General features: G+C 42.4%; 1 protein-coding gene across 3 annotated transcripts in view; it reads left to right on the plus strand.

Annotated features, from left to right (window-relative positions):
* The window catches only part of LOC116518516 (TBC1 domain family member 12), a 63,704-nt gene continuing 47,171 nt past the window's right edge, over nt 1-16,533 (plus strand). For 2 of the 3 annotated variants that reach the window (XM_032231977.1, XM_032231978.1), the window contains exons 1-2: nt 1-1,002; nt 15,228-15,351. In XM_032231977.1, the coding sequence (XP_032087868.1) occupies nt 275-1,002; nt 15,228-15,351 (852 nt within the window). In that variant the 5' untranslated portion in view covers nt 1-274. Of the gene's footprint in view, nt 1,003-15,227; nt 15,352-16,533 lie in introns of those variants that run through there. The other variant, XM_032231979.1, reaches the window with a different exon arrangement.

Genomic DNA, 16,533 nt, shown 5'->3' on the forward strand with positions numbered 1-16,533 from the left:
CGGATGTTTACAAGCTGCATTTCCGCACCAACGGAATCGTCTCTATGGTTCGGTTGGCTTCCCCCTGAGGAACCGCTGAGGGATCCGCCCTGATGCGCCTGCGCGAGCCGGGCCCCTTTAGGCCGCTCCCGCCGCCACGACCATCGACGGAGCCGTTTTGAGGGGAGGCCGCCTCGTCCTCTCCGCTCCGCTGGGCGCCGTGAGGAGCCGCTTCTCCTCCTCCCGCGCGCGTCCTCTCGCTCTCGGCCGGGCCGCTGGATTCCCTCGACGGCAAATGGTGGGGCCGGAGGATGCCGGAGCTCCGGGCGGCGCAGCTTTGCTTGTCTCGGGCCGGGAGGCTGAGGCGGCTGAGGAGGAGGAGGAGGAGGACGGGGAGGAGGCTGAGGCTGAGGCGGGCGGGCCTGGGGATGGGAGCCGAGAAGGCTCCCGGGACCGGCTGCATCGCTACCTGGCCGGCAAGAGGCCGCCCAACGGGGACGCCTGCAGCGGAGGGAGGATGACCAACGGGGACGCCGGCTTCCTGCTCCTCTCGCCGGCGGCGGCCTCTGAGGCGCAGCGCCTCGGTGAGGAGAAGCCGCCGCCGCCGCCGCCGCAGCAGCAGCAGCTCCACAACGGCGGCTTGTTCCTGAGCGTCGTGGCCGGGGCTGAGGCGACCGCCGGGGCTCCGTCGCCGTCTTCCTCTTCCTCGTCCTCTTCGTCCTCGTCTGGGACCCCCGAGGAGGCGGAGGGCAGCCTGTCTTCCCCAGCCAGGGCTCTGCCTTGCCTGCCCGCCTTGGCCTTCATGGACATCAGCCTCAACTCCCGGAACACCTTCGAGGTCAGCCGTCGCCGCAGCGCCCCCGAGCACTTGCCGCCTCCCGAGCCTCCCGACGACCCTGACGGAGGAGGAGGAGGAGGAGGAGGCCTTCACGCGGCGGGGCCCGGAGGCTCGGAGCAAGGGGATCATCGGGCCAAGCGGTTGAGCGGGATCGCCGGATCCAGTTTTGCGGAATTTTTCACAAGGTAAGAGAGAGAGAGAGAGAGATAATACACACACAATAACAATACACAATACACACACAATACACAAACACACACAAATGCACAAATACAATCACAACACACAAACACACACTACACAACACACAAACACACACTACACAACACACACAATACACACACACACAAAACACACACACAAAACACACACACAAAACACACACACACCACACACACACACCACACACACACACACCACACACACACAACACACACAATACACACAATACACACAATACACACACACACAATACACACACACAATAGAGGGAGGGAGGGGCATACAAAAAACCTGTACTTCGATGTTTTATTGATTGAGGAATGTTGAAATATTTGTGTTTTAAAAGAAATAAAACTTTTGAAGCAGAAAAAAAATACACACACAATACAATACACACACACATATGCAATACACACAACACTCACACTCACAAACAATACACACAATACACACAATACACACACACAACACACACACAATACGCATACAATAGAGGGAGGGGCATACAAAAAACCTGTACTTCGATGTTTTATTGATTGAGGAATGTTGAAATATTTGTGTTTTAAAAGAAATAAAACTTTTGAAGCAGAAAAAAAATACACACACAATACAATACACACACACATATGCAATACACACAACACTCACACTCACAAACAATACACACAATACACACAATACACACACACAACACACACACAATACGCATACAATAGAGGGAGGGGCATACAAAAAAACTGTACTTCGATGTTTTATTGATTGAGGAATGTTGAAATATTTGTGTTTTAAAAGAAATGAAACTTTTGAAGCAGAAAAAAATACACACACACAATACAATACACAAACACATATGCAATGCACATAAACACAACACTCACACTCACAAACAAACAATACACACACACACCCCATGACTCATGGGGGGGGGCTCCCTTGTACGGGGCGCGCCGGTGCCCCAGACCCGACTTGTGCAATTGCCGCAAGGAAGGCGAGTGGGACAAATAGACGGTGTCCCGGGACGACGGTGCAGGATCCGAGCTGGGAAGAATAGGCTCCAGTGGGAGGAAAAAACCCCAAAGCCCTGGTCCCCGGTGACTGACCCAGAATCGGATCCTGCGAGATTCTGGGCTCCCCCCAGCCGCCCCATTCTTGCTGGCCTTCCTTCCCCTGGTTAGGTAAGTCTTGCAGTGGAAGGAGCGTCTTCCCTTCCCTTCAAAGCCTTGGCTTTGCAAGAGCTTGAATAAGGCTCTGAATTATGGATGGTGTGAGGTTGCTCATTTGCACCGTTCCCTCCCTCCCCGCAAGCAGGTATTGCTTTCTTGTACAGGTATTGTACCCTGATGTATTGCAAAGGATATAGCTGTCAGTCCCTGCTTCGTTGCTGCTTCGGCTGCCATTGAAACGGGGGGGGGGGGGGCATGGTATTTGGGAGGGGAATTGTTATGTGCTGGAGGATTGTTATTAGAAGCTGTCCCGACCATCTCTCTGGGCATGTGGCAGAAGGGAGTTTCCCGCCAAGGCCAACTGTCCGGCATTCCAGCCTGATGATGCTTTTTGAAGATATCTCCCACCCGACAGTTGGGTGAAATATTATTGGGCTATGAAATGGGTTGCCAAGGGGAGGGGATTGAACTATACATGATATCCATTGCTTTCGCGCCAATTTATCCAGACTCAGCTTTGCTTTGCTACTATTCGTTTGCAATTAGTAAAAGTACACTTAATTCTAAGAATGGAGTTGAGTGGTTTCTTTCCGGATTATTAAATGAAGCAGCACCTGACAATAACTGTGGAATGAGGGGATGGCCTGCTAAAGACCTTAGGCTAAGAAATTCTTTGTGAAAGGAAGACAAAAAAAAAATGAAATCTTAGCAGGTAATGTTTAGGGATGTCTTAAGCATGGCCCCTTCACTGCTGATGAACCAGTAATGCCTTCTGAAGGCAAAGAAGATTACACGTAAGGGATGCGTGTGTAACTTTCAGAGAGGCATCCTTAAATTTTATTGAGTATGCCATTCACTTTGTTTTATACTTTTTTATTTTCTACTTTCATAACATATAATCACAGGTATACTATTACATAGCCAATATCCTATTGTATTAAGTAGTAATTACATCAGTTCCTCTTGCCATCAACGCCCAGAAAGATAAAAACCCATTATTAGCTCTTCTGCTCTCCATACACCTCTTTCTTCTACCTCTCTCCTACCTCCTTTCTTCCCTCCATCATCCTTTTCTACTCTACTTCCCCTTCCTTTCTCCTTCTCCTCTCTCTTCATTCCACTCCTCCTTATCCTCCTCATCTTCCCCCCTTACCCTCTCTCCTATCCCTCTCTTCCTATCTTTCTTCTCTCCTCTGTTTCCCACTCTTCCTCTCATTGGTGTATTTCAGCTTCTGAGCAAACTCCATTCTATGTTGATGGTATTTATGCTTCCATATCAATATGCAACATATCTTAGTTTTAAAGAAAAAATAAAATACATGTGCAATCATATTACTTTAAAATCTAACACCCCTCGTCAAGCCTAATATACATCCCTCCCTCCCCCCCTCCCCCCCAACCCCTATGCCATTCACTTAAAGCACACTCAACCCCAGTGCATTCATTGCTTCATTTAATACTTAACATAGGGTACATTTTAAAAATATTTTAGCTCTGTTCCACTCAAAGAGATTTCTACCTGTAAATGAGGTACTTTATGCTTTGGATAGTGCTTTTTCTACTTCTCCACCAAATGCCATATTGCTGGAGAATGGGGATAATGCTTTGTATCAGGTGTGTTGTTACAATAGCTGCATCTTGCATTGCTACACGTTTGAAAGCAAAAGGTGCTTTCCTACATTCATAGGGAATTTGACCTCTACATTTCCTTAGAAGCCTACAACCCTTTTGAAGCAGGGAGCTGTTTTTTGTGACATGAGGAAGAACATACATTGATAAGTCATTAGCTTCTGAAGTAGCCGCACAAGCACATTAGAATATCTGTTAGAATGAGACCTACTGTTTATAACACTAATGTTTCCTAATCATTCTCCTCTTGCATGTTTCACTGTACTACAAAATAATATTTTCATATTCTTTACTACAAGTAATTAAAGGCTTTACAATGGTTAGGCTAACAGGAAAGAAAAATAATTCTATTATAGGTTTGTGTTGCAGTGTTACAATTGTTCTTTAGGTACGCATGACATACTCCAAATTGAGCAGTTTTCAAGAATGAAACCTTACATCATTATTTGGCTGTGTTTTCAGTTTTGTGAAGGACCAATGCATTCTTATTTGTTCTTAGCTTCAATTATGCTGGAAGAGTTAATGAGTGCTGAAATGGTGGAGTAAAAATTTGCCTCTCTAAGTCATTTTTCTAAAGGGATTTTATTCTATCACATACTGATACAGTATTCAGTGTTCTAGACATTGAAGCCATTTATGTTATGTTACACTACATTAAGTTATGTTTGTTATGTTAGCTGTGTAGAGTAGCCCTATAGTAAATAAATAAATGTAACAAATATATAAATTTATGCTCTCAAGCTTATAAGGTAGAAAAAATAGGTAGTTTTTGAGTCTCTACCTTGATGTTTACAATCTATAAGCCATGAAGATCCAGCTTTTCATCCACACCTTCAGGGAGGGAGAGTAAAACTCTTGTTATGCTTGTCGTTTGTTATCATTAGGTTTTATTAATTTTATTGTAATGTAATTATGAACCACTCAGAGTTATTGAGATCAGTTAAATAAATTATTATTATAAAGTTATGATACAAAAGAAAAACAAGATGGAGCTTGAAAAAGAAAACAAGATCATTATAGTGTCAGTTCTTAATGTTACAGGGATTCTAATCTCACCTGTAATAGCTCAGTGGAAGGGCTCCTAGGTTACTAGTGTGGGAGAATCAAACAAGAAAAAAAATTTTTTTTTGAAGAATATAGATGGTGGCCCTTCTTTCCTTCTCTCGCTCTGACAACAGTGCAGTGGAATGGCTTCTGGATTATGGCAGTTATGTAGAGGAGGAATTTGACTGCCCTTTTTGTGCTAAAAGGTAGGATGGTAGGGTGTTTTAAGTTTTTCCACTATGTTGTTGATATATGTTTTAGCATACCTAATAAACTTAAAATCATTCATTTATTCAACTTTTGCCTGGTGAAGGTGGGAAGAGAAGAGAGGAAAGGGAAATAACAGTGGACAGATCCTTTTGAAATAGCCAACTGCTATTTTGCTAAATATCTTGCTGAAACATCTGATGTAATTTACAATACTTGCCGGAATTGTGATTCTTGTATTGAGAAAGTATTTCATGTCTCAGTATTCATGAATAGCTGATTCGTTGCCAGTTGCTCCTTTAACAATTATCCAGAAACACTCCTCCATCTGAAATGCTCTTTACCTTTCATAATATAGCTTAATCTAGAAAATGTATCAATAAAGAAGTATTAATCCTATTTACAGAAATGTGCCATTTATCCTGAGTGATATAAGAGACTTTTATAAGAGTCATGTAAGAGAATTAGACCAGTGCTTTTTCTAGCATCCAATTTTTTCACCATTTCAAAATCATCTGGGTTTTTTTCTAACTGCATTTCCTAAACATCAACAAATTATGATGAGTGGAGTAATAAAATTATTTAATTATAATATCTTGCAAAAGTTGAGTTCCTAAGTTTTTAAGATTGAGATAATCACGTGAAAGCCGTTTGATTTCCAATCTTCTTTCTTGTTTACCCTACGGCAACTTTGTGAAGTAGATTAGGCTGAGGGAGAATGAATGGCCAAAGTCACCCAAGGATGAAGATGGCATAGTCCGTGGGTCATTTAATCATGGCACCCTCCTGGCTCTGTGTCTTGAGGTTCATAGTATGACAGCAGAAACCAAAGCCTGAATTACTGAGTGTATCTCCTATGTTTCATATGAGAAGTATTTTGAAATTGTGCTTGATCGTTGATCAAATATGAGTCAGTAGTATGACTTGGCTTTTAAAAAGGCAAAATGCAAATTTGAATTGCCTCAATAGACGTATAACGTTTCAATTACACAAAGTAAATAGTTCCCATTTTCTTTTTTTATTAATCAGAGACCAGGTAGAACATGTCCAGTTACAAATGTGACATTTTAAGAAAGGTTCAGACAACTGGGCACAGGTGCAAAAAATGGGGTGGGGTGGGCAGTACGGATGATGAAGGCACTGCAAAACTAAATTCTACAACAAGATAAAGAATAAATTTATAGATTTTGGGGAAAGAGAACTGGTTGGAAACCGTCAGCAATCTTTTCCCAAGTATCTGAAGGGGGAATCACAAAAGTCAAGACTCATTTTCTATTGCCACAGAGAGAAGGGTACAGGCTAACACAGATTTTGGCTGAATGTGAGGTTAGACTTAGAGTTTAAAATGGTAGAAATGAATGCTTCAGGCAGCCATCTATTTCGATGCTTAAATTTGGATTCCTGCTCTGTGAACGTAGTTTGCTTTAAGGATGTAAGGAAACCTCTCCAATTTTTGGATTCTATGATAATTGTCTCAATTCATCACTTTTTGCTTTGACAAGTTGCAAGTAAAAACAACAATAATGTCAGCAGTGTCTGGTATAATACCTTCTGAGAGGAAAATTGGTTCTGTATCCCTTCTAGAGTCAGTTAGAAAATTCAGGTTTATGAAATTGCCCCCACAATATTGTTAAAAGGGCATGTAACCCGTGGACTTTCCTGCATCCCGAGGATCTAATCTGGTCCCATTGTTCATTCTGAGAACTGATAAAATCGCACCTTGGCATATTTGTTTATCACTTTTCTTTCGTACAATTATACATTTTAAAGTTCTGCAAAATCTGAAATCTGTGTTTGTTGTTTCTTGTTGCTGTATCTGGTAGTAACACGAACTGTCAATTTCATATTGAACAGCAAGTGCTTAATTTCTGCTAAGGCTACGGTCTAGAATTTCTTTTGAAGATTGTATCTCTGAGCAGGGCTAATAAGGGGTTAGAATGTTAATCATTTCACAGTAACACTGTGGCTGAAAATTGAAACTGTATTTAAGTACTTATAACACTCTGCTACATAAATACCCATCGGAAGTAATGTATTTGATGTAGCAGTGCCCAAATTGTGGAGTCCTAGATGCTCTCTGAGCTTGGTTGTTGGCTTGCTAACATTTCATTACTGGAGTATGCAACTGCTTCAGTGTAAGCTGCATGTGAAATTTGGACTAAAATGACCAATGAGTAAAGGAAATCAAATAGCTGAATGCAACTTATATACATAGACAGACGCACATTTCATACATTGTTATCCTTTTTATTACATGTATTATATGCAATATTGTAAATTATGCTGCTAAAACTGTAAAGTTAAATTCATTTACCAAGGAGAATTTATTTATTGAGTTAATGCAATTCAGTAATATAATTCAGTCTTTCAGGTGTTTTATACATACAGTACTTTCATTATTGGCACTATAAGAGAAAAGTGTTTTAGGAATTACCTACCTAAAAATGAATAGAGATGAAATTCTATAAGGACACACCTCTATTCTACTTTGAAGTTTATACTGAGATAAGACTATAAGTAACCTGCTTAAAAAGTCGATAAACCTGAATGTTGCAGTGCTGCAATGTGCTGTGGCATGTTTTATTCCAGCTGTGATGTTTCAGAAATCCAATATTTTAATAAACGCAGATTTAAACTGGAACGAATATAGGCAAAGAGTACCTGTTAGCTGTCATTTTAATTTAAGTTCTCCCAGTAACTTAGCTGAAACGGAATGTTTCACTTTGATTATAAACTTGTTTTTCTGGTTGTGATTTCATTCTTTTTTCTTTTTCATATTTATGTGGGTAATATTTACCAGCGAACTGAATGACTTTCACAGGTATCAGTTTCACCTTTCTCTCAATCTACAGTGTTTACAAAACTGCTGTTAGAGGTTTAGCTTATGCATATTTAATTGAATGCAGGTGCAGCCCTTGACATTAAAACCATTCATTTAGTGACTATCACAGTGGCACCGACACAAATGTCTTATGACCGTTTTTTATACCTATGATTGTTGCAACATCCCTGGGATCATGAGGTCAAAATTCAGAAGCTTGGCAACCGGCATGTATTTATGAGGGTTGCAGTGTCCCGAGGTCATCTTTCTGACTAATGGAGTCAATGAGGAAGCAAAGCAATAGCAATAGTTAGACTTATATACCGCTTCATAGGGCTTTCAGCCCTCTCTAAGCGGTTTACAGAGTCAGCATATCGCCCCCAACAACAATCCGGGTCCTCATTTTACCCACCTCGGAAGGATGGAAGGCTGAGTCAACCTTGAGCCTGGTGGGATTTGAACAGCCGAACTGCTGAACTGCAGTCAGCTGAAGTAGCCTGCAGTGCTGCATTTAACCACTGCGCCACCTCGGCTCTTCCTGCCAGATTCCCTTAACAACTGTGTAACTAACTTAACAACTGCAGTGATTCACTTAACAACTGTGAGAAAGTAGATTGTAAAATGGGGCAAAACTCACTTAACAACTGACTTGCTTAGCAAAATTTTGGGCTTAATTGTGCTTTTAAGTTGAGGGCTACCTATATCTTAGATGAAAAGCATGATGAAAGATGAAAATGCTTTTCATCTAAGTCACCTACTATTTCCTAATTTGATATTAATTCCAAAAAAATTAAACTGATTTTCTGGATATACATCAAAGATATCATACAGTTTACTGATAAATAAATTGTAGAACTGTAGAACTGCAGAATGTTGCATACTGCTGCTCATAATGCTTGTATCCCTTTTTATTTGTTTGATGATGATTACATGACGTCAAATCATTGTTGACTTTTAGCAATCACATAGATTTATCCAAGATGATCTGTCTGTAACCTGGGCCTTCAGGTCTTTCAATGGGTATGCTTATCGCTACTGTAATTTAATCACCTTGCTTCTGATTGTCCTCTTTATTTTCTTTCCATTTTCCCAGCATTACAGTAGTCCTTGACTCAAGATTATAAAAGAGCTATAAAGCAGGCCATTGCACGATCAACCCGATTTTATGACCTTTATTTCCCTGGTGCTTGTTAAATGAATTGCCATAGTCGTTAAGTGGATTGCAGTCATCAGGTAAACACTGCAGTCTTTAAGCGAACTCATTTTCCTGAGAGTTAGAACAATTATCCATTGGAACAACTTGCCTCCAGAAGTTGTGATTTCTCCAAAACTGGAAGTTTTTAAGAAGACAATTGGACAATCATTTGTCTGAAATGGTATAGGATTTCCTGCCTGAGCAGGAAGTTCGACTAGAAGGCTTCCAAGGTCCCTTGCCTGCAGTTATATTCCTTTAAGGATTTTTGGCCTGCCACACACACTATTATTTTTCTATGCTGTTTCATTAGTGTAGTAGTTGGGAGGGGGGAATAGAAAGGAGTAGAATTGTGGAATGCGTTGTTGTCATTCTAGAAATCAAGGTCATCTTTTGTCTCTGCACCTCTGCATCTGACTGGAACTAGATGGGTGGAAATGCCAGCGTGGCTGAAGAAGATTGGACCATGTGATTGATTTATGGGTGTGGGGGATAAGATCATCAACTTTCAACTGGGTGGATTCCCAGGAAGTTTTCAGAATTGGGATTTCCACAGATGTGCCAACATGTCTGACTTATTAAATTGGAACTTTAAGGATAGTTTTGCCTTGGACTCTGATTTAATTCTGCGTGATATTTGGAACGCTGACATTCTCACTTAACAGCAGAAATTTTGGGCTCCGTTGTGGTCGTACATCAAGGACTACCTGTACAGTTAGACCTTGGTTAATGACCATTCATGCAGCAACTGTTCAAAGTTACGACAGTACTGAACAAGGAGACTCGCAGCCAGTCCTCACAATTGCAGCTGTTGCAGCATTCCCACAGTCACATGATCATCATTCAAGCACTTGGCAACCAGCTTGCAATTATGACGGGCTAATTGAACTTACACAATTAGGCTGCTAGATCAACCAATTTAAAATTGCTTTTGTACTTAAGCTCGTTAAATGTTGAAAGATGTATTCCTGCAAATCCTTCATGAGAATGTAATGTGACTGGAGGATAAAGTATCTTCTTTCAGGGGTGTGTGAGTGAATGGGGAGGGGGGGGGCTCCTGTATTCCATTTAAAATAAAGGTGTGTCAAGAGGGCACGCAAAAGAAACACATTTGTTTTTAAAACAGAATTATAAGGTGTGTTCGTCAGAAAATACGATTCTGAACAATGCACTGTTTTGTTATGCCAGGGGTGTCCAAACTTGGGAACTTTTAAGACTTGTGGAATTCTGGGAGTTGAAATCCACTTCTTAAAAGTTCCCAAGTTTGGACACCCCTGTGTTATGCCTCTGCTGTGTTTAATCATGATGGTTCCTGAAAACCTGTCTTCTCACAAAAGAAAAAACTAAATGACTAGTCCATTGTGCCTCAAGTACGTTCTGAAACTGGCCATCAGAATTCACATTAGAAGCTGTGTTCATATGAAAGGACTTAAAGCTTTTGTCACCTTTTCTAGAGCAAGGCTTTGTTTTGATGGTATATTGAGAGGATTCCTCCCACGTGGAGTCACTATTTGTTGTGGCCCGGCAGGAGCCGTTGGAGCTGCCGCCAGACTCCGACAGCGAGGGGTCTTATGAGTCGGCCCTGGAGGAGATGGAGGACCCTGGACAGGGCGAGGAGAGACTCCCAGCAGGGCAAGGAGAGACTGGTTGGCCACCAGGTGGCATCTGAGCCTTGGATCAGTGGGGAGGAGACAAGAGTGAGTGATCCAGAAAACACCTGTGAGTTGTTCCGGGATGCACACCATCGAAGGGCTACTCTGCGTCAACGGCGTAATTACAAGAGGTGATTACGCTCAGCTGATGCTCATTAAGATCCTCTCCTGATTATAAAAGAGACTGCTTGTGCCACGCCTTTCTGCAGAAGTTAACGTTAAGGACTAACAAAAAACAAACTTGGCAGGCTGGATTGCTGCCAGAGTTTGTTTGCATTTCTGCCAAGTTTTGTAGGACTTGCTGCCACAGTGCTTATCTCTTTGTTTATGTGTTTTTCAGTCAACGAGAGTCTTGATTAAAGGAAACCTTCTCATTTACGTTGGTTTCGGCTTTCGTTCCTGGACGGAGGAGGGGGGTTTGTTCAACCATTTGTCTGAAATGGTATATAGGGTCGTGACCTCGAATGGGGCTGGATAATTCAACAGCCCCAGGCCTGCCGGAACAGCCAGGTCTTAGTTGCTTTGTGAAAGGCCGGAAGGATAGTAAGGGTCGGATCTCAATGGGGAGATTGTTCCATAGGGCCGGAGCAGCCACAGAGAAGGCCCTCCCCCGGGGGGTCGCCAGCCGACATTGGCCGGCAGATGGAATTCGGAGGAGGCCTAGTCTGTGGGATCTAATAGGACTTTGGGAGGTGACTGGCAGGAGGCAGTCTCTCAAGTAACCAGGTCCGATACCATGTAGGTAGTGGAGCAATTGATCTCCATTGCTAGGCCATATAGCTGTCCTGGCCCTCCCAGCCTGTGGTGGTTTTCTACATAGAAATAGCCGAGGTGGCGCAGTGGTTAAATGCAGCACTGCAGGCTACTTCAGCTGACTGCAGTTCTGCAGTTCTGCAGTTCAGCAGTTCAACTCTCACCGGCTCAGGGTTGACTCAGCCTTCCATCCTTCCGAGGTGGGTGAAATGAGGACCCAGACTGTGGGGGCGACATGCTGTCTCTGTAAATGGCTTAGAGAGGGCTGAAAGCCCTATGAAGCGGTATATAAGTCTAACTGCTATTGCTAAATATACCGGTGGGGGCTGCAGTAGCTGGCCCAGGCTACCTAGTCCATGGCAACTTTACATGCCCAGCTGTAAGTGGCTGTGGCCTCCCAGGCATGGTAGGGTGGGGAGTAGGTGAGGATTAAGCAAGGATTATTTTTATACAAAAGAAAACCTTGAGTAGCCTGAGATATTTTGGATTAAGATCAAAGGGGGGGGAAACTGTTTGGCTGAAACTATGCAAGATACATTCAGAGAAGAGGAGTGTAGCAGGAGTTTCAAGGTTCTGACAATCATTAAGCACAGGGGTGGCTCTATGATGCTTTGGGGTTGTGTGACAGCCAGCAGCACAGGAAATACCGTGTGGCCAAGCCAAAGTATAGATTCAACTAAATAGCAATATAACTGAGAAGGAGAGATAGTAGGAGAGGAAGAAGAAGTGTGGAGGAGAGGTAGGGGAAGAAGAAAGAGGTAAGGAGAGGTGGGTGGAAGAGAGAGATAGAGAAGGAGAGGAGGGAGGAAGAGAGAGAAAGAGAAGGAGAGAAGGTAGGAAGGAGAAGAAAGAGGTAGGAGTAGGGGAAAGGGAAGGGAAGGAAGAAGGGGAAGGAGAGGAGGAAGGAAGGAAGTAGAGAAGGAAGGGAGGGAGAAAAGAAAAGAAAGAGAAAATAAGGCTGTATGATATACGATGGAACTTATTGTTCCTATGTTGTTTTTAAGTCATGTGTTTGTTTCTGTTGATGTGCTTATGTGTTTAAAATAAAAATTAATACAGAAAAAAAAGCAATATAGCTGAGAATATTTCTAGCAGAGTTCTGCAAGGAAGAGTGGGAAGTATTCTAAACGAACAGGAAGACTCTTTTAACCGCCAATAGGAAATATTTGAAAGCTATTGTTTTTCCAAAAGAAATCTTAATTAATGACCAAGAGGCAGTCTGAATTTCTAAAAAGACTTATTCATTCTTTTTTTTTTTCATATTTTAATCAACTGCACATAAATATTCCCTAATGTGTTATTAAACTATATTCCAAAGATGGAATTTCTTAGTTGGATTGTACTGTAGGTATATACAGGTAGTTCTTGATTTACAACCAGTTGGGTTCAGAAAATTTGTGATTAAGCTGTGCAGTCGTTAAACAAGGCTTCATGTACAGAGGTGGTATTCAGCTGGTTCGGACCGGTTCGCCCGAACTGGTAGTGGAAATCGTGGGTAGGCCCGCCCACCCTCCCTCCCTCCCCAGTTCTATGAGGTTCTGCCTCTATGCCATCCTATTTAGGCATGCTTTTGAGGCCGTGCATATGCGCAGAAGGTGGATGTTTGAGCGGACACCCCAGAGATTGGTCCCTACTGGTTCGGACCAGTTCTCCCGAACCAGTAGTGCTGCCTTCAAACAGAGAGTGAACTGGTTCTCTGTTGTTGTTTTTTTTAAAGTGGGCCCGCCCGCATCGGACTCACACACGCTCAGCGAACTGGTAGTAAACTGGTTAGGAATCCACCATTGGGGCACGGGCAGGGCGAAACAGTGGTAACAAAATGTGAAACCCACCGCTGATCATGTAACTGAAATTTGCAACCTTCCCTTCTGGCTTCGCCACTGACTATGCTTGTCGGGAACTGACTGGGAAGTTACAAATGGTGACTCACACAGTGTGAGGACTTGTCATTTTTAACGTTGGGACAGGCACTAAATGAATGGTGGTAAGCCATTTGTTCTCCTGCAGTGCCACAATGTATGGCCTAAGTATTAGGATGTGTGTGTTATCTTCCCAGGGGAGAGCCATACCATGAAATGGTGTGTTTCCATAGAATTGTGTGCATTCAGTAGTATTGAGAGGTGGCGAGATAGAGCCGAGGTGGCGCAGTGGTTAAATACAGCACTGCAGGCTACTTCGGCTAACTGCAGTTCAAATCTCACCAGCTCAGGGTTGACTCAGCCTTCCATCCTTCCGAGGTGGGTGAAATGAGGACCCGGATTGTTGTTGGGGGGGCAATATGCTGACTCTGTAAACCGCTTAGAGAGGGCTGAAAGCCCTATGAAGCGGTATATAAGTCTAACTGCTATTGCTATTGCTTGCTATACTTGAATATCTGTTCAATCGACAATACAAAATATCCATTTTCAGTCGGAAGCAGTACATCCACGAAAATGTCTGGGGTTTTTTTTGGGTGTTAAATCTTTGCTGACTCTTCAACAACATTTGAAAGAACTTCCATTTTAAATCTTCATGCTGCAATACAGAAGACAAGAGAGATTGTTATTTCTTCCTAGAAGTAGCAAAAACTGGATAGGACAGGGAGAGTGCCACTATTCAACAAAGAAGAATGGTGACTTTCACAAATGATTTCAGTGCTTGCTATATAAACCATATAGCTAATTTCTCTGAATAACCACACCTATTGATTATGCAGGTCAAGCTTCTTGTTATTTCGAAGTCAACATGGCAATATATTGTAGGTACCAAACACTTCCCAAAATTAGATTTCTGCTTTCTCCTAAAGCCTGTTTTCCCTCCCATGTGTCAGTCTAGTTTCTTGTCATGTATGGATATTTGAAACTGATAAAACACTACGAAAATTTTGGAGTTGATTCTATCTTGTCACACAGAAATAATTATTTTTATTGATCCTGTGCAAAATGTCATTTGCTTTTTCCTCATGTTATTCCATGAAGATAGGGGGAAAAAATCATTTATTTCATAGATTTCACAAAAGAAAACAATAATGCTATGTTCAACAGGGAGAATGGATCTTTGGATCAGAAGTATATAACTGATCGTTATACAACAATGTAATTGTAACACATAACAAGCCAAGGTAGCGCAGTGGTTAGGGTGCAGTACTGCAGGCCACTTCAGCTGACTGTTATCTGCAGTTCAGCGGTTCTAATCTCACCGGCTCAAGGTTGACTCAGCCTTCCATCCTTCCGAGGTGGGTGAAATGAGGACCCAGACTGTGGGGGCAATACGCTGACTCTGTAAACCGCTTAGAGAGGGCTGCTATTGCTATTGCTATTTCCTCTAAACATCTAAGTTAATTTTGTTTACTAACTACCTTTTGTATTTTATATTATCTATTGTGAGTAATTTAGGACTTTATATTACAAAACAAAACACCAAGGAAAAGAATTTTTACTGGGATATTAAGTGTTTCTTTTACTTGATTTCAGTGACGGTTGTACTCTGTAGCATCTGAAAGTCTTAACTTTTAATGTCAGTGATAGATACATCTGCATTCATTTAATCCTGGTTCTTTTAAATAATGAGACTGGGAAAACAGGTTTATTTCATTCCATTTTAGTCGGAATGAATGAAAGATTATTCAATTGCTGTAAAATTAGTAATATATAATGCTCACTTTTAGATGAAACAGCTTTCTGTTTCAGTCTGCTAAAATAATGAAAACATCTACATTTAGAATTCTTTTTTCTTTTCTTTTTTGCAGGAACTTCTTTACCAAAAGGACAAAGGAACTGAAGCCTGGCATCCATAGTGCTCCTGGCTGGAAGTTATTTGGGAAAGTTCCACCAAAAGAGAACCTGCCGAAAGACTCCAAAATCATTCAACAGGTTAGCATTCTAGAGTTGGCATCATAAGCTTTTTAATCTTCATTTTTTAAAACTGTTCTTCCATTTCAAGTATTTCTCAAGAGTGACGAACCCTTTAAAAAGAACCTTCTATGGAATACAATGCAAATACAACACAGGTTTGCTTTAAGGACCTCCAGTTCAACTAAACTCCTATTGACTTCAGTGACAGGTCCAGTCGTCAATCACTTTCCTTAGCAGCAACTGGCTGATCTTGTCTAAGCTAGGAAGCTAAGTGGGCCTGGAGCTACTTAGTACCTAGGTGGGAGACTACCAGTGGTGGGTTTCAAAAATTGTTCGAACCTACTCTGTGGGTGTGGCTTCCTTTGTGGGAGTGGCTTGCCGCCCATGTGACCGGATGGGAGTGGCTTGCCGCCCATGTGACCGGATGGGAGTGGCTTGCTGCCCATGTGACCGGATATGAAGATGCCGACGACACTTGTCAGAACCATCTTAAGTGACCTCACACACAGCACTGGCATGCATAAGAATAGGATGTAAACTTGTTTTTTAAAAGGCATCTTTGGTTTGCGTTAAAACAACTTCAACACGCGCAATGTTCTGATTGCACCACAAACGCAGGAGTCATCCTTACCTTTCACAGAGGCACTGAGTTTTATAAATAGGAGCATGATAGTGTAGAATAATCATCTCCAAGGACCAGTGGTGGGTTTCAAAAAATTTCAGAACCTCTTCTGTAGGTGTGTCCTGCTTTCCAGGTCCACTGGTGGAACCTCTTCTAACCGGTTGGGTAGATTTGACGAACCGGTTCTACCGAATAGGTGCGAACTGGTAGGAACCCACCTCTGGAGACTACCAGGGAAATTGAAAGATGTGCTGGAAGAAGAGACGGGCAAACTTACTTCCTACTGTAAGTGCTAAGGAATCTGGATGGTTGTGTTCATGTGGTCATCAGGAGTGAGCCTGATTCAAAGGAGATGCAACCTTTAACTCTGCTATATTGATAAAGATGATGGAACAGGAAAAGAAAGACCCAGAACTGCCATTTCCACTGCTATCCCTGCCTATCTTGCCTAGCAGGTCAGTCTTCCCGAGGAAGACTGAGCCGAGGTGGCGCAGGGGTTAAATGCAGCACTGCAGGCTACTTCAGCTGACTGCAGTTCTGCAGTTCGGCTGTTCAAATCTCACCGGCTCAGGGTTGAC

This window comes from Thamnophis elegans, chromosome 15 (assembly GCF_009769535.1).
Source record: "Thamnophis elegans isolate rThaEle1 chromosome 15, rThaEle1.pri, whole genome shotgun sequence".
NCBI classification, from domain to species: Eukaryota; Metazoa; Chordata; class Lepidosauria; order Squamata; family Colubridae; genus Thamnophis; species Thamnophis elegans.